The following is a 22239-nucleotide window of genomic DNA, read 5'->3' as shown; positions in this document are numbered from 1 at the left end:
GTCCAGTCGCCGCAATATGAAGCTCTTACTAGTTAAGTTTATTGTTTTTATGTTTCAAGTTGATATCTTAGTGTGTGCGAGTAAACTGAAAGTTTGTCATTGCTAGTCAATATCGTCAAAATTGCTCCATTACATTATTCCACACGATATAAAATAAAAGATAAACAAACATTTATTTGAAAATAAAATGAAAGCAACTAACTTTGCATTATTATCATTTATTCTTTTTTTTTCATCATGCGAAATTTATTAAATAAAAAAATATATCCACGAACGTCGTATATGGCTGCCACTGTAGCGTGTATAGCTTATGTCAGATAACAAAATCGCAAAAGATATGAGAATATCACCCGATTGCCTGAAGGCACCTGCCTTTCACACATGATAAGTTATAAGGTGCAAAATGACCAAGATTGTATTATATCGAGGTTAACTGTAGGGGGGATTCACGGTTGCAACGGTGTTATTCTTCGTAGTGCCTAAAATGACCCCCCTTAGCTTCAATGCGCATGCCCACAAAAAAATCCTATACCGGATAGTTCACCGTTCTACACTTGGTTAGCGAAACATAAAGTCAACAATGGAAGGAATCTCAGCTGTACCGCAGATCATTTTGGTTAAACCAAGAACTCGATTATATCTGTCAGACATCTTTTGTTCATACTAGGAGTATAATTATAGACATTAAAATCAGATAATTAGATTCAGTGTCCATACTTACATTATATCATATAATTAAATAATATTTATTTTCCATACTGAAATGATATCAAATAAATATACTGTCCATACCTGATATTATAGATTCATTATCCATAATTTCAGATACATTTCTAGGGACATTTCACTTTGCTCTCCGGTTTTAAACATTTATTGCACATTTGTGGCTATATAACTTTAACGAAAACAAGTACAACAATTTGCATTTTTCATATGTTGATATATCCTTCTTTCTCAGTTACTTTCGCAAGGATAATAGTTCGTTTATAACACGAATTAAGAAAGTTATAACACAAGTTCGATACAAAAATTATGACACGAATTCGATACGTCAGCTGATTTGTAATGCTGAATATTTTAAACCAGAAAAGTTTTCGTTTTTGTTTTTGTTTTTTGTTTTGTTTTAAAATGGAACACAGTATTTTAATGTATTCAGAGGAACTTGACAAATCAATAATTACATTAGCTATTATAACGATAAAGGAGTGTAATTAATGCAGACGGAATATTTATTCATATTTGGGTGTAAATATCGTAAAATATTCAGAATAAATAACATGCCCAATGACGTTTTTGTGTTTTTTCGGTTTCATTTTCTTTTTGACTTTTGAAACATCAAGTCTCGGATGGTACATGCAATGACTTTCAGCATGATTTTTCTTTGCTTATGCTGACACGTAATAACTATAATTTGCTGAGGTCTTTAGACAACATTTCTAAATGCCACCAGCAAATTCATCTAGAACAGCCTTCTTAAAATTAGTTTAATTCTGTTTAATTTTCCTTGCATCAAATATGTAAGTTTTAAAGATCCAATTATTTTACAGATTCCGTCCTATTACTTGGGTTCGCCTTTTAAATCAATATTGATTCACGTGACCGGATGTAAAATTGCAAACAGTATCATTTAAAAAAGAGACTGTTTGTAAGAACATGCTCTAGCGTCAATAATAAATGGATACTCACAAATATTCATATTTGTTGTCTTTATATATCAGTCCCTCTTTCTATCTATCATCATTTTATACTCGTTTTTAACACGAAGTATGTCCATGTAATATACGTATGCGAACACACATTCTTTCGAGGATATACATACCCATGCACCAGATGAAAGGAGACAGAGATACATACAGACAGACAGGCATATAGATGAGAGCCACAAATGTCCTATAAATGCATAGTGTGACTAACACCTATATATATGTCTCCAAAGTGTATGCTCTAAAATTTCCAACCGTTCAAGGAAATAAAAGGTAAAAAAAAAATCATCAAGGAGACTCGTACGTGCGCCTGACTGTTCAAGCATGGTTGATATTTTTGCGTTTTGAAAAAACTCAAGTTTTTTCATGATAAATGTAATGAACATTAATAGAAAAGTAACAGCCTAAAGCAATAATAAAAGAATCTTAAGAAGTTAGAATTTTATTCTCGTTGTAGTTCAACCTCCATTAACTTGTATGATTGAAGCTGTAAAAATAAACACATTTTCGTTATTCTTCAAGCAAGATAAATTACAAAAACTTTTTATGCAGCGATACACTTTCGCACAATTAAATAATACAAACTAGAGCATAAGGTAAATGGAAAGATAATGAAATCCTAAAATGGGCAGAGATTTTTTTTTGAAAACTGGGAGCAGCGCAATTTAGTGAAACAATAAATAAAAGATGTAAAAACAATTGATCACATATTGATAGAATGTCTTTTTAAAATAGCGAGGTATCGATTTTAAAATCGATCCTGCTTGCATAATTTGTCACATTTTCATCACCTACATCTACCTCTGCCATCTTAATTGACTGAACTATCCAGAGGTGAGTTGCACCGAGATGCCCTCTGGTTAGATACTAACTGTGAAACCCCCTATACGACAGTATCTCTCAAATAAAAATAATTATTTTAAAATACATCCACTGTGAGTGCAAATGATAATCTTTATCTAGCATGTGTTACAAAATTATTATTGAAGCAAGTTATTATTGTGTACACTATTCACCCTGCAACATCAATTATGCTTACCTATGGCAAACAAATATAATCCCGGATGATGAATAAACACAACTGGCAGCGAGCAATAAACTCCTTGCTTAAATTTACCGGTACGGTATCAGTTACAAAGGTTACTATATTACAAAGCTAGCCAACCCCAAAAACTGACTTTGGATTATTTTAAGGGTGCCATTTTTTTCTGAAGTGGGCTAAGATAAGGAAGCCAACCCTTTATCTCCTTTGGATTCTTTTAAAAGTGCCTTTTTTCTTCTTCTTTTTTTTTTTACAAAGTCGACCGATTTCAAGTCCGACATATGATTGGAGAAAGCAGAAGGGTTCATCACCGAGGTGTGGGATTCTTTGTTAACCACACTAAAGCGGTAATGTCATCCCAAAGAATACGATCGCTTGAGACTTTCCATACAACACGACAACTTGAAATCCCTTGTTTAGATCGAGTTTAGCAGCCCGGTAGAATTGACTGCTTCCAAAGTCATGGACAAGATTCAACTCGTACAACAATCTAATGACCAGTTTGACATCACCAATGCAAAAGCGACACTGCTCATGACCCACGTCTCTCCTCCTCAAGGGACTTGTCGCAATAAGGTCTTATTGGTGCACGACCTTCGCAACACCAAAACAAGCCTCGTCCGAATTCACAACCGTCAAGACCAGATGTGTTTAGCCCGAACCTTCGTAGTGGGACGAGCGTATGCCAACAAGAACGACACAACAGAATGGAAAAGAGCCAAACAACGAAATGAACCAGAACTCCTGTTATAACAAACCGGCCTGTCCAAAGACACGCCCTGTGGCATTCCTGAAATGCAAACATATCAAGATGTCCTAGCTCCACGCTACACTTTGAAAGTGCACCCTCAAGAAGTCCATGGGCCTCTGTTGTTTCGAGGCCAAGATTTTAAGGATTGAAAATGCATTCACATCTATCATCACGATGAGCATTTCGATACCATTACCACCATCACCGGATTCCTGGGATACAGATATTATTGCGAGAAATGTGACTATGGCTATAACAACCGAGAGCAACACAAACATTGTGGATCGAAATGCTCAGGATGTTTGGCCTTTCAACCCTGTCTGGACGAAGGGCAAGAAAGAGTACATTGTCCTGTTTGTCTGCGCACATTTTTCAGCTCTGCCTGTTACCAACAACATCTAAAGACGCAAGGTTTACAGAAGAAATTTGCCTGTCAGCTCCCGAGATTGTGTCCTACGTGTGGACAAGTCATACGTACAAATAGTGCCAAAGCACACGTATGTTCAGGAGAGAAAAAATGTCACATTTGTCACCAAATCGTGGACTTGGATCATCAATGATACATGCAAAAATATCAACCGCAACAAGAGGAAGTCGAGGACTACAAGAGGAAAGGGACTGCACGCAAGAGACCGGCATTCACATTCATAATTTCTGTGTGGCTCATCGAGCGTGTGAAAAGTACATTCAAAAACCTTTCTTTAGTCATTGCACTCACTGCAGTACGATTCCTGGAGGACGTGAAAAAATCTGTCGAGGACCGAACACACTGGCCGATTTAGCCCGATGGGTCTTGGACCCCATCGACGGAACGTGGAGTCATGAGGACATTGAACGTTACGGAGATTGTCATCGCCATGCCATAGTGATGGTGCAGAATTTGTCGGGATCCAATGGACAGTTTCTCTTGAGGTAATATACGGAACAAGGCACCGCACGTCCTATAGTCACTTTGTACGGAGCCAAAATCATTTCCATGCATGTAGGACAAGTACAGTTTAAAGATTCGACGAGTTTCTTGGCCATGCCTTTGAGCCGAATGCCAGAATGTTCGGAATGACAGAAATGGCCAAAGGCTACTTTCCACACTTTTTCAATACCGAGGCCAATCAACATGCCGTTCATCCCCATTTGCCTGAGGCTCAAGACTACGACCCCGACAACATGTGTACCGAACAACGAGAAGCTTTCTACACTTGGTACCAGGCCCATGCCTCGGACCCTTTCGCCTTTCAGGAAGAAATGTTAAAGTATTGTCGTTCCAACGTGGTCATTTTACGGCGTTGCTGTGGAAAATTTCGAGAACTGTTCATGGAACACGGAGAGGTCGATCCTTTGAAACAAGCTTGCACCATAGCCAAAGCATATTCCTTAGTGTACCGCCAAGGATTCATTCCTGAAAACACTCTAGCTGTCACCAGTCCTCAATACTCAGTCAAAGCCTTACGCTGGTTACATTACTTGTGCGACAAAGAAGAAAAATGGATTCAACATGCCCGCAACGGAGGGGGTGTAAAAATCATTGGAACGCATTCTGTAGATGGTTGGGACTCAGAAAACCCCAAGATCGTGTACGAGTTTGACTATTGCTTATTTCACAGATGTCCTGTCTGTTACACTGATCGTAGCACAAAAAATCAGTTTTTCAGCGAACCATGGAAGACTTGTACCAGGACACTTGTCAGAGACGCCTAAAGTTAGAACAGTAAGGATACCAAGTGGTGGAAATGTGGGAACACGAGTACGATCACCGTTTGAAAATCGATCCCGAGTTTAAACGCATCGTAGAAAGTTACCAGTGGGTGGACTCACTGAACCCAAGGGATAGTTTCTACGGAGCATGGACCAATACCACCTGTTCGCTGTACCAAGGCGACGAAGAGAAAGGAGAAGAAATCAAATACTTGGACGTGTGTTCGCTGTATCTTACGTATGCAAATATTGTCGCTTTCCTGCTGGACACCCGCAATTGCTTAAGTAACACATCGACCTGAAAAGCATTCGACACTATGAAAGCTTCATCAAATGTAAAGTCTTGCCTCCCACGAACTTGTACCATCCCGTGTTACCTTAACATTGCTAAAGCAAACTGATGTTTCCTTTGTACCGTACTTATGCCGAAACGTGCAACCAAGATGAGCCTTGTCAGCACACCCAGGAAGAACGTGCCTGGACGGGGACGTGGATTAGCGTGGAATCGTTCAAAGCTCTGGACATAGGATACCAACTGTTAGAAGTGTACAAAATTTACCACTTTCCCAAGACACAACAGGTCCACAAGGGTGACCCAAGTCAGAAAGGCATTTTCACAGACTACGTGGATGCCTCTTTAAAACTGAAACAAGAATTCAGTAGCTATCCTTCTTGGTGTCACACTTCCGAAGACGAAAAGACATTCAAGAGAAATACTGGAAACAAGAAGGCATCACTTCAGACCACATTGAGAAAAACGAAGGCCAAAGTGATGTTAAATTGCTTGTGGTTTAAAATGGCACATCGGCCGTGTTTACCCAAGACGGAGTATTTGAAAGAATCTTCCCGCTACTTCTAGATGATTCAAGACAAAACCAAATTCACGAAACACGTGGACGTCGTTCGCGAGAATTTGATCTTGGTTAATTACTATGAAGATCTGGACTTTGTAGAAGCCGACTAATTTCGAAATGTTATCATTGCGGTATATGTGACAGCCCATGCTCGCTTAAAATTGTATGAACCTTTATAACTGTTAGGGGATCGTGTCCTGTACTTTGACACGGACAGTTGCATCTACATCGATCGACCTGGTCAGCAACACCCTAACATCGAAGGAGACCGTTTAGGAGCCTGGACACCCAGACGACAATATTCAAAGTTTCGCTAGTGTTGTCCAAAAAAATTACGGTTACGAACACCGGGACAAACAAGGAGAAGTGTACACGGAGTGTAAAGTGAAAGGACTGACTTTGAATTATCTTACCAGTTGAGTGGTCAACTTTGGGGTATTGAAGGAAGCCTTGCAGTCTGGAGAGGATGGAAACTTTAAAGTGACCACTCACCAACCGAACAAGATTGTACGTTTAACCACTCACCAAATCGTCAGTCGACCTTTGGAAAAAGTCTATCAAATTGTGTACCAGAAGCGAGTGCGACTTCCCAACCGCTTTACTTTACCGTACGATCACATCGATATTGGTCAGTTTATAAAAAGGGACCATGTGCAAGATTGATAGTGCATTGGGGCTACCAAGACCAAGCGAACAAGGTGAATACGTTCAGAAAAACACAAAACAAGTTCAGACAGGCGCAATTAAAGTTTGGGGTCTTTGAAGTGGAATGCGATGCTGACCCTTGCGATGTGAGCGATGCTGTACGTTGTGAAGTTAGTGATGCAGTAAATCATGATGAGAACTTTATTATCACTATCCCTATCATGGAAAGTGATGCTGTGCGTGTCAAACCTGATGGATGCGAAAGCGATGCCACTCGTTATCGTGGACACCTTACTGGGTTTTCTGGTAAAGGTGGATGTCAACCTTTACGTCTACCACCCTACGGATGTCATTCAACCCTGAGCAAACTCCTGTCCATGTCACCCTACCCTCATCGAGATCCCGTGAAAGACGAATATTCTTTCCTTGTGTGTTTGCTTGAATGCTGCAACTTAGAAAATCGTCTTCAATCGTTTAAAGGAAAATGGCCAAAGTATGTGGGAGGACCGACTCCCGAAGAATTAGCCAGAGCCGGATTTTTCTGCTTGGGCGAAGGGGATAAAGTCAAGTGCTTCAGTTGCGGTGTGTCACTTCAACACTGGGAACCACAAGATTCAGCCTAGCTGGAACCTGATCGATGGTTTCCCAATTGTCACTATTTACCTTTAGTGGGACGATATCAGTAATCTGAATGGATACTTTACAAGAGAGCATTCGCAGTCATGGACATTCCTGAAAGACCCTTTCGGGTGGACACTTGTGTGACATTACCTTGTAGAACTTGTCAGAACATTACCCAAAACATGTTTCTATTCCACGTTGATCGTTTTCATGTGCATTTTACCGTTGTACTTAAGCCTTTGGCTTTAATGTATTTTTGTCTTTCGTGTTTATCGTTGAAACATCAATAAACGTGTCCTGAAAAGAAATATAAAAACTCTTGTCTTGTCTATTTTCGTGTCACAAGTGACATTCCTGACACTATGGCTACCTCTACTGTCTCTGCTTCCTCTTCCTCTACTTTCAAAGTCATCGACGAACACTTAGATCTTAACATTTGGGAGGCTTTGTATCTCCGCCATCTCTTTAACATGCTCATTGCTGGACCGAGCGGTACAGGCAAAACCGAATTGATCAAACGTTTGATCGAACATAAACGCATCGTGTGGTGTTACAAAGAGTGGCAATCGGCATACAGTCTCTTGCGAGAAAGTCAAGGCGATTCCATCGTGTTTGTGGAAGGCATTCCTAAAGAAGACGACGGAATCGTGCCTGACCCCGTCTAAGACATTTTGTCATTTTCGACGACATGTTAGGAAATGACGAAGAAGAGATAAAACTTTAATTTATGCGCAAAGGGCATCACCGTAATGCCAGTGACATTTACATCACTCAAAATTTGTTTCAACAAAGTAAAGTCCATCGCACCATCAGTCTCAATGCTCATTACGTGGTCTTGTTTAAAATTCCTCGACATAAATCGCAAGTGCAAGTCTTAGCCATACAGTTAGGGAAGCCTTGGATCACTCAGGCGTACGACGATGCCACTCAGACTCCACATGCCTATTTACTCGTCGATTTGAAACCTACTATTCCCGATGATTTGCGATTTCGTACCCATTTGTTTCACCACTGGTGTGAAGACGGAGGGCCTGTCCTGTACACGTCGCCGTCCTCGACTTAACCCCCTCAAAAAGTCCATAAAAACCTCGGACACTGTTCGTCAGTCTCACACAGCGTCAACACGACGGCCCTTCGGTCTCATCTTCCCGTCAAACTGATTCGTGCCTTGTATGGCATCACTTGTGAGAAACATCGACAGATACGTGTCTTAGAAGCCAGTCTCAAAGAAGTCTTACGATGGTTCACGGTGACTGACAGCACGTCAATTAATGAAAGGGATCATTCAGATTCTGCATCAAACCAAACGCTTTTTTTATAGAAACAAAGTCGCTTTGATCCAATTGGCCGATCCCCGCATCAAACCAATCAGCAAATCATTTTGAAACCTGGAGGGAGCGGTACTCTAGGAGGTGTCATCATTCGCTCCATCTTAAGATGGGATCTTAATGCCCCCAAAGTTCTCCCCAAGAAAAAAAGCCACTCCCAAAAATGCCAATCGAAGTACCAAGAAGAAAAAGAGCAACGGTGTCAAGACCAGGTCACCACCACAGAAAAAGAAACGCGCAAAGTAAACAGCTTCTGCCCACAAGAGAGGCACTTCGGCCAGGACGCAACCTTACATTTGTAAACCACGACCAGCACCGACGGTGACCGCGTCTCCGGTAGCCTCAGGTTCATCCACTTCTTCGTTGATGACACCTTTGAAGCCCGTGTCTCCAAGAATTTCTCCCTAAGAGGGGACACCCTCCTCCCCTTTAGCAGCTGTGTCTGCTGCTCACAAAGTACCTGCTCCCAAAATCCAAGTCCAAGAGAGATCGGGCATGTTACAGAGTTTACTGGATTTGTCCAAGCCAGAACTGACTCGATTTAGACCGTTGCGAACCCCTCAACGACGTGTGTTGCCTGTCGTCAAGTTGACACGACGTCAAGACAATCAGTGGCGACGCATTCCAGTATAAAAAAGACATGAGACAAAATAGAGGAATCGGTGTTTTTGTGCTCCTGAACTCCCAAAAGATGTCACCTCAAAGAAGGGCACACCGTCACCATCGTCATTCTCCTGTCTCAAAAAGGAAGAGAGGAAGACAGTCTCGTCATCCGATAAAGCGCGTAGGCAAGCATCGTCGTTACCACAAGAAAGACACAGTAATCCAAAGAAAAAGAGGAGTCATCAAAGGAGAGTATTCTTTGGCAATTTTGGAAAACATAATGTCACTTTTTGACGAAGCGATATTCCAAAAAAAAAAGAAGATAAAAGGACGAGTGCTTAGTCATCGACGCCAGTATACTTTTGGTGAATGTCCAGGATCCCACAAGCAAAGATGTCACCCTCCAGAAAATATCCCTCTTCTAATCCCCAAAGATAGAAAAGGAAAGGACTCCCTCCTTGTTTAGTCAAACATGGGGACATGTTGTCTGTCCTGTCCAAAGCTTCTCCACCCCTGCGAAAAACAACTCAATCAAACGGCCTCCAAAGAGGTCATCGATACCGTGTGCGAATGTTGTTTGAACGTCTTGAAAGGTACGATCCTTTTGTCCAAACACCAGAAACATCCCTGCGAAAAACAACTCAATCAAACGGCCTCCAAAGAGGTCATCGATACCGTGTGCGAATGTTGTTTGAACGTCTTGAAAGGTACGATCCTTTTGTCCAAACACCAGAAACAATGCTTAGGCAGACATCGTCACGTTCTTTCCCAAATGGTTCAAAAGAAAATAACCATTCTTCAAAAGGATAGGATGGTCCAACGTGGTGGAATTTCGCCACTCTTGTTAAGACCTTTGCTGAAAGGAGTCTTGGGAACCATGTTGGGAGGACTGGTGGGAGCAAGATAGAAAGGACCTCCGGAGGCCAACCATTGACATCGAATGACGGACGAAAACTAGCTTTAGTGCCTTAAAAACGATGAATGGAATACCATAGTTGGCAAGAACAACGGACCCCGCATTTGCCTCCCAATCACAATTTGAGCGAGATGTCCCAGTTACAACACCAATTGCAGTCGTTGATGGATCGCCACGATTTGTCCGAAACGGAAAAATTGCAAAAGTACGGTAAACTATTGCAACGACTGCAACTCTTACCAGAAAGCTTTAGAGGAAACAGCGCTACTCTGACAACTTTTAAGACCTTAGTGAAAAGTCCATCACCCACACCACCATTACTGTTACCAGTGACTAAGACAGAAAAAGGAGAAGAAGAAGAAGAAGAAAGGTTTCAAACTCCACCAGAAAAAAGTACTCAAGATAACAACACCACCTACCTCCAGAATCGGATGGATTGAAAAGATGATGACCACCACTTCTTCATCAGAAGACAAAACGAAGTTGAAGACGGAAGTGAAACATAAAGCGATATCCACTGTTCAGACATCCTCCTCCTCGACACGTATCGCTGGACGGACACGCAAAGCATTACAAACCAAGAAAATACCCCACGAGAAAAAGAGTATCATCCTCAAAGAGTGGATGCCTTATTAAGAAACAAAAAAATGGAGAAGGTGTTAGCCAGCATTATCCATCCCATCCTGCAGGTTACGGAGGAGTTCCAAATTGCATCGTGCTGCCAAAACTCGACTGAAAAATCTCCGTTTACCTCAAGTGCAACGATGGTTACAAGAACAAGCTACCTACACTGTACACAAGCCCATTCGACACAAGTTTTCCAGAAGTTGCACCCTAGTGGAAGGCATCGATCATCAATGGCAAGCCGATTTAGATGATGTCTCTCATTTGGCTACTTACAATCGCGGCTACAAATATTTGTTTTGTGTCATCGACGTCTTTTCCAAATTTGCCTGGGTCGTGCCATTAACTTCAAAATCGAGCAACGAGTCAGTGAAAGCCCTGTAACAAGTGTTGAAACAAAGTGGTCGTCACCCTCTCCGATGGCAAACGGACAAAGGCACCGAATTTCCGAACCAAGATTTCCAAAAGGAGTTAAAGAAACGTCACATTCATTTTATTACCACCGATAATCCTGAAACCAAAGCCTGCATCGTGGAACGTTTTCAACGCACTTTGAAAGAACGCATCTGGAAATATTTTACGCATCACCACACTCTGAAGTATATTGACATCTTACCGCATCTGGTGCCCCAAGAAGTGACTCCCGACAACGAAGAGCTGGTTTCTGATCGACTGTTTGGTACGTCCCCTACGGGGGCTGTCCCCAAGAAAGGTGAAGTGTTGGTCGAAGGAGATTGGGTGCGCTTTGGCAAAACCAAACGTACTTTTGACAAAGGATACTTACCTAACTGGACCACCGAATTGTTTCGTGTCACTGAACGTGTGAAAGGCCATCAGCCTGCCGTCTATAAATTGAAAGACATGAACGGAGAAGTGTTAAAAGGAACGTTTTACTTGCCTGAGTTACAACGTGTCACCAAAATAGAAGACGACGCGAACGACATTGAAAGCATTCTCGAACGCAGAACCCGTAAAGTAGGCAAACTACGTGTCAAATAAGTCAAAGTACGTTGGAAAGGATATCCATCCAGTTTCGATTCTTGGATCGACGCTTCGCAAGTCATCGATTATAAAAAGAAGTGACTATCATGCCGTTTCAGTCAGACTCAGTTTCCGCTACCACTGCAGCGACCACTCCTTCACCCAGTTCTTCACTGCAAGATTTACAGAAACAACCCTTGTGGGTTTGGTGTGAAGAACGTGTGCCTAAAACGCAAATCATCTATTTTCTGCCAAATCTTTGTGGCGTATTGTGTCATCGGGGCAGCTATTGCCAATTTGAGTTTGCAACAAGGGGACAAACAATTGTGGACCATTTTATTGAGCAGTTGCATCGGTTACCTGCTTTCCAATCCTTCCCTGAAATTCTTCTCGAACGGCAACAACCTGAATCTTGTTTCCAGTGCCAGTTCCAGTCACCACACCAACAACAACATTAACCCCATTTTGGGCGGAGATACTCCTCTGACTTCCAGTAACCCCTCGGACAGTCACAGAACTGGAATTATGAGCCACCAAAATCAATTTTACTTAACCTTACCCAGTGACAGTTCCATGGTGGTGTTTCCCAACAACACTTTGTGCTGTTACACGGCCACATTACATCAGGCCATCCAATTAGATCAAGAAGCCCATTGGGAAGTGGCTTTGGTAGAAATCATTCACCCGCCCCAAGTCCTCAATGTCCTTCCCAATCAAAAAATTTTTCAGTGGAAGTTCATAACGAGCAATTGCAACAGTACTTGGATACGCATGTCAAATATAATAAGAAAACAACTAGCACGAAAAATCAAAGGTCGACCACCTATCACGTGTTTCCCCCAGGCTAATATTTTAGTGGTCAACATTTAGTGAACACCATGGCTTCCGGGTTTTTAATGTCGTGTTTTTTAAAGTTTTGGAGTGTCAGAAAAAGTGTCACCCTGGAGTACCTCAAATAAAACCTCGTCGCTTAATGATGAAGTTTCCTGAGGGGGGTAAAACCATATCCATTTTATTTTGTCCTGAATTGTTTGACATGTTGGGCGGGGACATGGAGATGAGGATGGCCATGATCAGGAAAAACGAATTGCCAGTCATTTCCGACAACGATTCCTTTGCCAAGTTATTTTGTTCCCCAGTAGAACTAAACCAAGCACTGAATTTGATCTTGAAGAAGAAAGTGGAACAAGAAGAAAACCAATTAGTAGTCATTTCCGACAACGATTCTTTTGTCAAGTATTTTCGTACCCCGGTAGAATTGAACCAAGGACTGAATTTGATGTTTGTGTACTCCGATGTGGTGGAGTATAACGTGGTGGGACACACCTCCGTACCGTTACTACGTGTCATTCCTTTCAAAATGGATTCTGCCACGAACGCTGACGAGGAAGGTGGAAACACTTATCACGTACACCGCGAATTTGTACATCCTCATTATTTACCTGTTAGTAAGTCTTATTTGGACACGGTCAACATTGATATAAAAGGAGATCTAGGACAAAATATACCATTCACCAAAGGAAAAGTCACGGTCCATTTTCGAAAACGGTTCTCTAACGAGATGTAAGTCATGTATCCAGTGTACCGAGGTGTTGCTTGACAGCAAGGACATGGTTTGGGAGATATGTTAAAATCGGCTTTTCGTTCGGTGGCTCCTGTGTTGAAACCGATGGTGACACGCGGATTGAACGAATTGAAAGATGCCGCACTGACACAAGGCAAAGAATTTCTCCAAAATGTCATCATCGACAAACAAAATTCAAAAGAAGCCTTTTTGAGGGCAGGCAGAAAGGTCTTGTTGCAAACGGGCAGAGACATTTTGGGCCGACGAGAAACACCTATAAATGCCCTGAACGCTACCGAGTCAGGCATTCCCGCTTCCATGACGCCACAGCAAGGACACGGTAGAAAAAGGCGACGAAGAAAACACCGTCACAAGACTTCACACGTCTAAAGCTAGAAAGACAAAGAAAAGAAGAATCGTTCGAGACTTAGACGTTTTTGATTATTAAAGTATTGAGAAAGAGAAAATGATGCACCGAGAGTCTTGCGCCTGTTCCAAGTCAGAACTGGATCTGTTTGCCATGCCGCCTACCATGATGACGATGCAAAAATCCCAATGGGTGGAATTTCACCCGGTCTCCTCTTTGACAGCCTCAGCTCCAATCGAGTTTGAAATCAAAGGACAGCCCGAAGATTACATTGATCTGAATAGCAGTTACTTGTATTAGAAAGTCAAAGTTGTAGATAAGACAGGATATACTAAAGACGGTGAAGAGAAAGTATCTCCCGTCAACAATTTCAAGTATTCCTTGTTTAGTGGAGTGGACTTGTACTTGAATAACAAACTAGTCAGTAGCAGCATGGATACTTACCCTTATCGTGCCTACCTGGAAAATCTCGGGACGTAGGGAATAGACGCCAAGAACACTGATATCAATGCCTGTGTGTTATGGGAACCTGACGATGCGGGAGAATTTGACGAAACCGAAATTGATACAAAAAAGAGCACCTAATGAAGGATTTTGTAGAGGCAAAATCAAAGAGGGAAAGAGCTTACAACTGATGGATCGTCTGCAATTGGACATGTGGTTGCAAGAAAAGTATTTGCTAATCGGGGTGGATGTCCGCTTGAGACTGAATCGTAGCAGTACCACTTTCCATTTAATGGCTGATAGTGCCGATTACAAAATCATCATCCAAGAAGCCAGGCTCTACGTGCGTTGTGTGGAAGGGTTACTTAAAGTGGGAAACGACATCAGTCACACTTTGAGCAGAACGACCGCCAAGCATCGAATACGACGTGTGGAAGTGAAAACGTTCACCATTCCCACTGGACAGCGATCCATGATCGAAGATCATCTGTTCCAAGGACAGTTACCCAAACGTTTAATCCTAGGTATGGTCGAGAATACAGCCTTCAACTTAGTTCACACTCAAAATCCTTTCCACTTTCAACATTACAGTGTGTCCAAGATCGAAGTCAGTCGCGATTGCAAGACTTTGTGTACCTCACCTTTTGAACCTGACTTTGAGAAGAAGAATTACTTGAGGTCGTACTTGTCCCTGTACGAAGCCACGGGACAATTATGAACTAACACCAGTCACGGCATTATGTATGAGGATTATGCAGGAGGCTATGCTTTGTGGGCTTTTGATTTCACTCCCGACCAAGACAGCGACGAGGGACATCTCAACCCTACAAAATCCATCCAGATTCGTGTGGAAATTCAGTTTGCTTCAAAACTAACAGAGACGGTGAACGTCATTCTGTATGCAGAATTTGACAATACGATAGAAATAAACAGTTTGAGAGAAATCATTCTAGACTATTAGAAGCCTTGGAAGACTGTTACCCCTCTTTACAAAGTGGAGAAACTTTGGACATGGAATTTGAGGAGACCATGGAAGAAGAATGACAAGACAAAGACGAAGAAGTCATCATGATGAAGTCCCGATGGCCAGAACAAGAACAGCATTTAGACTCCTGCTTTGCTACATACAATTACGGAATGGATGAAGAAAGATTACTATGGATGTTAAAACATCAGTCAATAAGAAAAATTGAACGAATATTTGGACGAAGCTTGGAGTCTCATGTTTGAAGAAGACGTGTTTCATCGGTGGTATAAAGACTTGCGTGACCATTCCTGTCCTCCATTAACGCCTCAAGAGATCCATCGCATTGAAGTCCTCTTGGATCAGAGTGCAAAGACAAAACTAAGAAACGATTACATGTCAGACAAATTCAAAGAGAAAGTCCGGATCGAATTGATCACTTATTATCACCAAAAGAACATTTAGTGACTCATTTTGATCGTCATTCTTCTAGAAACGATGACAAAGTAGATCGATGGTTTTTTGACCATTATACTTATCTTTTGTCTTTCAGCTAGGAAACATAGTGTCCATCAATGACTCAATTACTTGCAACAGTAGAAATCTCAATTTCATTCACCATGTTGTCAACCTTGTAGAGTGTTAGTTGAAAAAATGTTTGTGATTGAATTGAATTTTGTATGGTTAAAAAATGTGTGAATTGTTAGTCGTAAGTTATTTTGAATAAAACATGTGTTTTGAAAAAAATATGTTTGTGGTTTATTTTGTTATGGGTATCATGAAGCATGCTCTTTGACTTCTCTCTATCCCTAACATGACAATATTTGAACGTTCCGACTCGAAACCGTGTAGGGATGTTCTCCTTCGCGTCCGCGCTTCAAGTATTTATAAGAAGCACTAGTCAGTTTGGCTACCCATTGTCGACGATACATCAGTGAAGAATGAGTAGCAGAATAAGCAAACTGTTGAAACTCCAGATGCACCTGGAATACGCTAGGCGCCTCCTGAATGAGCTGGCAACGGAGGCCATTGTAGAAGAAGGAAGAATGAAAGAGGAGGAGGAGGGGCAGAGAAGAAAGAAAGAAGAAGAGAGAAAGAAGAGAGAATCAGGTTTCACCCTGGGATGAGACCTAGAAAAGGACAGCATCCTAGACTACGGGATAGAAGAAGAAGAAGAAGAAGAAGAAGAAGAAGAAGAAAAAGAAGAAGAAGACTGAGGGAAGTTTTCATTATCCCAGAAACTGAAGATTTGAGTAATGAGACTACTCATCAAGCCTCTGCACTCCCATCCACAAGGGTAAATTGGAAAGGGGATTGAAGCAGACGATACGTGTGCTGTGCCAGACATGGGAGATATCAGCATTAGTCATGTGCCTCTAAAGTTCCAAAAGAACAGCCCTTTTTAGGGCTAACCAAAGCTATGGAAAAGAGATACTATTCCATTTGCCAATGGATGTGAATGTGAGGTAGTGTGATTATAAACATTTACTCTTTACTAATGTAATTGTGTGTGTGTGTGTGTGCGTGTGTGTGTTTGTATGAGCTCACGTACATTTGTGTGGATAGTAGATTTTTGGGGGGTTGTATGCGCTCATGTAAGTTTGTGTAGATAGTAGAGTGCATGGTTGTTTAAACCTTCCCTTGTGTGTGAATGGTAGATTTTTGGGTTTGATTATGCTCCTTCGCGTGTGTGGATAGAAACTTGTGGTTATGTATTTAGCTTATCCCGCGTGTGGATAGTAGAGTTTGGGGTTTGATTTGGCCTCATCGCGTGTGCAGAATATATTTAGTGTTTAGTTATTGTACCTTGGGGTGTATGGATAGTAAATTGTGGGCTTGATTTTGCTCCTTCGCGTGTGTTGATAGTAGATTGTGGTTATGTTTTTAGCTTCTCCAGTGTGTGGATAGTAGAGATTGGGTTTAATTTGGCTTTTCTGCGTGTGTGGATAGTATAGTTTGGGTTTTATTTGGCTTTTCCGCGTGTGTGGATTGTAGATGAGTGTTTAGTTTTGGCTCTTTCGCGTGTGTGGATATTAGATCTTAGGTGAAGTGAATGTAAGGGTTATTCATAGGCCTCGAGAATAATTGACTTTTCTTGCCTCCCCATTTTTGAATGTGTTGTATCAGTGTTTGTCTGTTGTCTGCGTTATCTCCATATCCCATGTTCAATTCCCCTTGTCCCTAGGCAGTCCCATCCATGTTCAATTTCCCTTGTCGCTAGACAAGCTCATCCATGTTCAATTCCCCTTGTCGCTAGTCAAGCCCATCTATGTTCAATTTCCTTGTCGCTCTACAGGCCCATCCATGTTCAAATTCCCCATGTTAAATTCTCATTGTCCCTATATCGGCCCAACTGGGACTGTAATGTTAATTCCCCTTGTCCCTATAGTGGATCTCCTGTGCTCCCCATGTTAAATCTCCCTTGTCGCCAGAGTGGATATACCCTATTTTAACATTAAAATCCCATTGTCGCTAGGGTTGCCCTATTCACTACTTTCTTCTTGTGGGGATAAATGTACGTCATTTCCGGTTGGCGTTGTCTCTAGGTGGGAGATCATAGCTAAGAGGAAGTAACAGCGTTTTATATTTCTATTTCGCTTAGTTAAATTATTATTTCTTCTTTACGCTTGATAATTTTTTTGTCCTTTATGTGCGAGTATAAGTACTTTTAATCATGTAATGTAGATCTGATGTAAAATGAAAAATGTTGTAATATGGCCGGTGACCTAGTACGGTAACTTAGAAACTTTCATAGAAACTTCACAAATTTTAAACGTCCAGGAAACACAAAACCGTTTAATTATTGATTGATGACAACGTTCAGTACCGCGATATTACAGCGTTCCTGCTTCATAACCTAGATTCGTTCTGTGCTAGGGCTAGGAGACCGTAATCCATTCGATGTTGTTTATTTTTCTCGTGGTTTCAGTAATTTCTTTTATTATAATAAAATTTTCAATTTGCTCATTAAATTTACTTGATATGTCAACAAATCCAGCTGTCCAAACGGACTGACTATTAATTCAGATTATTTGGCCTCCAACCGGCTGGCTTTTGGCCTCCATGCGGTGATTTCAAGAAGCACACAATACAGGTGAGTACAACCATACAAGTGTTCTCTTTGTGGTAAAAAAACCCAGGCTATTTGCACGGCCGCCGTGCACAATAGCTGCGAAAGACTATTCGCATGGCCGCTATGTACATCGTCTAAAAACACATCAGTGTGTCTAATTTATGTAAAGCTATTTGTGCGGCTATCACGTACTTGATCTGCGAAATAAATTCGTTTCAGCACTTGTATCAATAGTTGCAAGTTACTTTAGTTAAAACTTGTTCTGCGTTGTTTTGTGTACATATTCGCACATACTATCTGAGTAGCAGAGTTCTTTCAGAATGAAAGTGTACATTCGCACTGTAAATGCGAGTAACGTACTTCTTTCATAATTGAAGATAATGCATACGTTTAAAAATAAATGCCGTAGGTGGATTTCCATTGTTGGTCTTGTGCGTGACATGTCTACGTATTTCCAGGAGACCAGGGTAATTACTGCATTGGATGACATTTCTATTCTAATCCAATCTAAGACAGACGCTGATCGCAGAGCGACACGCGTTATAGCCAACGGTGCGAAAATTAGTACGCGGCCGTCACACGAAATATAGACTATTACTAAGCAATTTCCTTTTTTGTTTGTAGACCACCACAAAAAAAAAGGAAAAAATAATTTAAAAAATAGGTCACCAAACCTATAAGGGCATCGATGGGTATGAGTTAAGTTCAGACGAGTTTACATAATATGCAATATTTTTACTCGTCTCTAATGAGTTTATCGGTCGCACGGCGAAGAGTCTTTCCAAAATTTAGCCCACGGCCGCCGTGCGAATAGACACTTCCGTGATAAAATGTTAAGTCAGAGTGTTAGAGTAAGGATCAACATGAACGCTATGGGAGAAAACACATTCAAATCCGAATTTTATGATAAATTGTTTAATAGTTGTGCTGGTTTGAAAAAGCATACGAGAATACACACTGGAGAAAAACCTTTTAAATATAAAGTTTGTGATAAAATGTTTAATCAGAATTGTTCTTTACGGAGGCACACGAGAATACATAGTGGAGGAAAACCTTTCAAATATGAAAGTTTGCAATAAACTTTAGTCGGAGTGTTAATTTAAAGGATCACACGAGTATGTATACTGGAGAAAAAGTATTTAAATGTGTAATTTGTGTAAAAATGTTCAGCAATAGTGGTGATTTGAGAAAGCATACCAGGATACACACTAGAGAAAAAGCATTTAAATGTGTATTTTGTGAAAAAATGTTCATCAGTGGTGCTGATTTGAGAAAGCATACCAGGATACATACTGGAGAAAAACCATTCAAATGTGAAGTATGTTATAAAATGTTCAGACAGAGTAGTATTTTGAAGACCCACACGAGAACTCATACTGGTGAAAAACCATTCACGTGTGAAGTTTGCAATAAACTGTTCAGTCGGAATGTTCATTTAAATAACCACATGAGAACGCATACTGGAGAAAAATCTTTCAAATGTGAAGTTTGTGATAAACTCTTCAGAACTAATAGTGATTTGAAACGGCATACCAGAAAACACACTGGAGAAAAACCATACAAATGTGATGTGTGTGATAAAAGGTTTAGTGAGTACAGTGTTCTACAGAAGCACATGATGATACATACTGGAGAAAAACCCTTCCATTGTGAAGTTTGTGATAAAATGTTCATCCAGAAGGGTAATTTGGAAACCCACATGAGAATTCATACTGGCGAGAAACCATTCAAATGTCAAGTTTGTAATAAACTGTTTAGTCGGAGTTCTCATTTAAAGAGACACATGAGGATGCACACAGGAGAAAAACATTAAAATGTGTAATTTGTGATAAGATGTTCCCAAACAGCAGTAATTTGAAAAGGCACATGATCATACATACTGGAGAAAACCCATTCAAATGTGAAGTTTGTAATAAAATGTAATAAAATGTTCAGTCAGAGCAGTGACTTTAAGACCCACTTGAGGCGGCATACTGAAAAAAATCAAACAAACATTAAAATATGTGTATTGTAATAAAATATTTGGTTATGGTGGCAGTTTGAAAAAACATATGAAGATACACATTGGAATAAAACCATTCAAATGTGAAGTAGACAATACAATGTTTTGCTTTGGGTGGTGCCTTGGATAGCCACATGACAGTACATACCAGAGGTCAGCCATTCAGGTGTTAAGATTCTGATAAATGTTCGATCAGGATGGTACTTTGAAAAACACATATGAAGACACATACTGGAGAAAACCGTTCGAAAGCGAAGTTTGTTATACAGTCTGAGGGTGAACTTATGAACCACATGATCACGCATACTGGACAAAAACCATTTTAATTGTGAAGTGGGTGATAAATTATTAGTTGAAGTTATTTGATAAAGCAGATGAGTACTGGAGTAAAATCATTCCAATGTGTAGTTTGTGTTTTGATTCAATTTTTACTTGGAGTAGTGAATTTTGGAACACACAGAGATGTATACTATGGAATGACTTGGGTATGGAAGGAATGAATTGCTTCACCTTGAATAGCCACATACCTGGTACTAGAGATAAACCATTCAAGTGTTAAGTATGGGATAAATGTTAAATCAGGATCATAATTTGAAAATGTATGTGAAGACTGGCTTACACACTGAAGAAAACCATTTAAATGTGGTGTAGTGTCTAGTCAGAGGACTAAACTTATGAAGAAATGACAATACATACTGGAGGAAAACCATTTTAATTGTGAAGTTTGTGGTGAATTTAAGTGTAATATGTATTTAATTTACATTAATACATAAGTAAAATATTCTCTATGTGTATAGGTTTAATATTAGGATTATTATCAATAGAATTAAACATGTTTATTTGGGTCTGGGTGTAGGTTTTTGGGATTTCCCAGGTGTACCTGACATAGTCCATGCTCTATATTATAATTGTAGTAACAGACCTAACTATAACCAACTTTTTTCCTTGTTAACATTTTGAACCTTTCTGACAGAAGATTTCCATTCGGTAATAGTTTTTATTAGAAAATGCTAATTGTGACCTGAGGTCAAGTAGAGGACTATATAGTCTCACCCATGTGAAAGAGAAATCTACCTGTTTAGCTAAACTTTCTTTCCCTATCTCAGGCTAGTTATCTCATACGTGCTGTCTCAGTGATGTAGTCTACGCACTGGGTACTACTTTTAAAAAGAAACCTTGATGTCTTCCACTGTGTCTGATGGGTTTGTTATAAAAGCCAACACCAACAGATACATAACAAAAAGCAAATTAAAATCTCTCCAGCGAACTTTGGTACCATCATGCAAAACATGTTTCTACATACACATAAAACTTCTTTGATAGAGCTCCAGACACACAGGCAATACACATAACTAGCCACACAAAACTGAACTCTCTCAAGTGCTACATAAAATCAAGCAAAAAAGAACAGAAATGTGTTATGTCAGACTGGTTTCTTCTAACTTTGTTAAACACCCAACGTCAGTCCCAGTTGAATCAAATATAATAATCGCAGAGATCTTGGAAACGCTTAACTACGTGTATTTGGATGCCAATTTTTGATCTGGGATGGAGAAAATCACTGATGCGGGAGTCCTCCGTGCGCATGTAATAGGTGTGCGGCAAAATTCAAAGCTTGCCAGTCCTGCTTCAGCCACCTAATTTGTGGGAAAATGTGTTGATCAGTTAGCTTTGCTGATATTTACAATGACAGAATTTAGTGACTGAAAGACCCCTTGATGTACATACATGTTGCCATTATAAGAGTACATAAAAAAAAGAACATGATGGAATAGCTGGGCGGCCAGTTCAAAGGCTTTGACTGGCGGGCGTGTGGGAAAATGTACTGATATTTACAGTGATTGAATTCAGAGTCAGAAAGACCCAGAGATGTACATGTGGTCATCTATGAAGGTACAGTACATCAAATAAACAATTTTAGCTTTCGTTGTTGTGTTCATTTCCGAATATATCGGAATAAGTAGTGCACGAGAATCAAGACATGTTGAGACAGACAAAATGCCATTGGTAAATTTGGATAAGTATTTTGGGGTTAAACGGCAAACTTATGAAGATTGTAACGAGA

The 22239-nt window shown here is 40.5% G+C and overlaps 1 protein-coding gene across 1 annotated transcript; it reads left to right on the top strand.

Moving 5' to 3' along the window:
* The first annotated feature begins 18984 nt into the window (after positions 1-18984).
* Positions 18985-20957, top strand: LOC149792912 (uncharacterized). Its single transcript, XM_089966761.1, has one exon. The coding sequence runs from the start codon at positions 19290-19292 to the stop codon at positions 19983-19985; it is 696 nt and encodes a 231-aa protein (XP_089822887.1). The 5' UTR covers positions 18985-19289; the 3' UTR covers positions 19986-20957.
* The last annotated feature ends 1282 nt before the right edge of the window (positions 20958-22239 follow it).

The sequence above is a fragment of the Sinohyriopsis cumingii genome, chromosome 8 (genome assembly GCF_028554795.1).
Source record: "Sinohyriopsis cumingii isolate HCF-2022 chromosome 8, ASM2855479v2, whole genome shotgun sequence".
NCBI classification, from domain to species: Eukaryota; Metazoa; Mollusca; class Bivalvia; order Unionida; family Unionidae; genus Sinohyriopsis; species Sinohyriopsis cumingii.
The sequence above is the reverse complement of the archived record's forward strand: the minus strand, read 5'-3'. Positions and strand labels throughout refer to the sequence as shown.

What these genes read in the sequence shown, in the direction of transcription:
- LOC149792912 (XM_089966761.1), top strand. Translation starts at nt 19,290, where the DNA reads ATGTATACTGGAGAAAAAGTATTTAAATGTGTAATTTGTGTAAAAATG.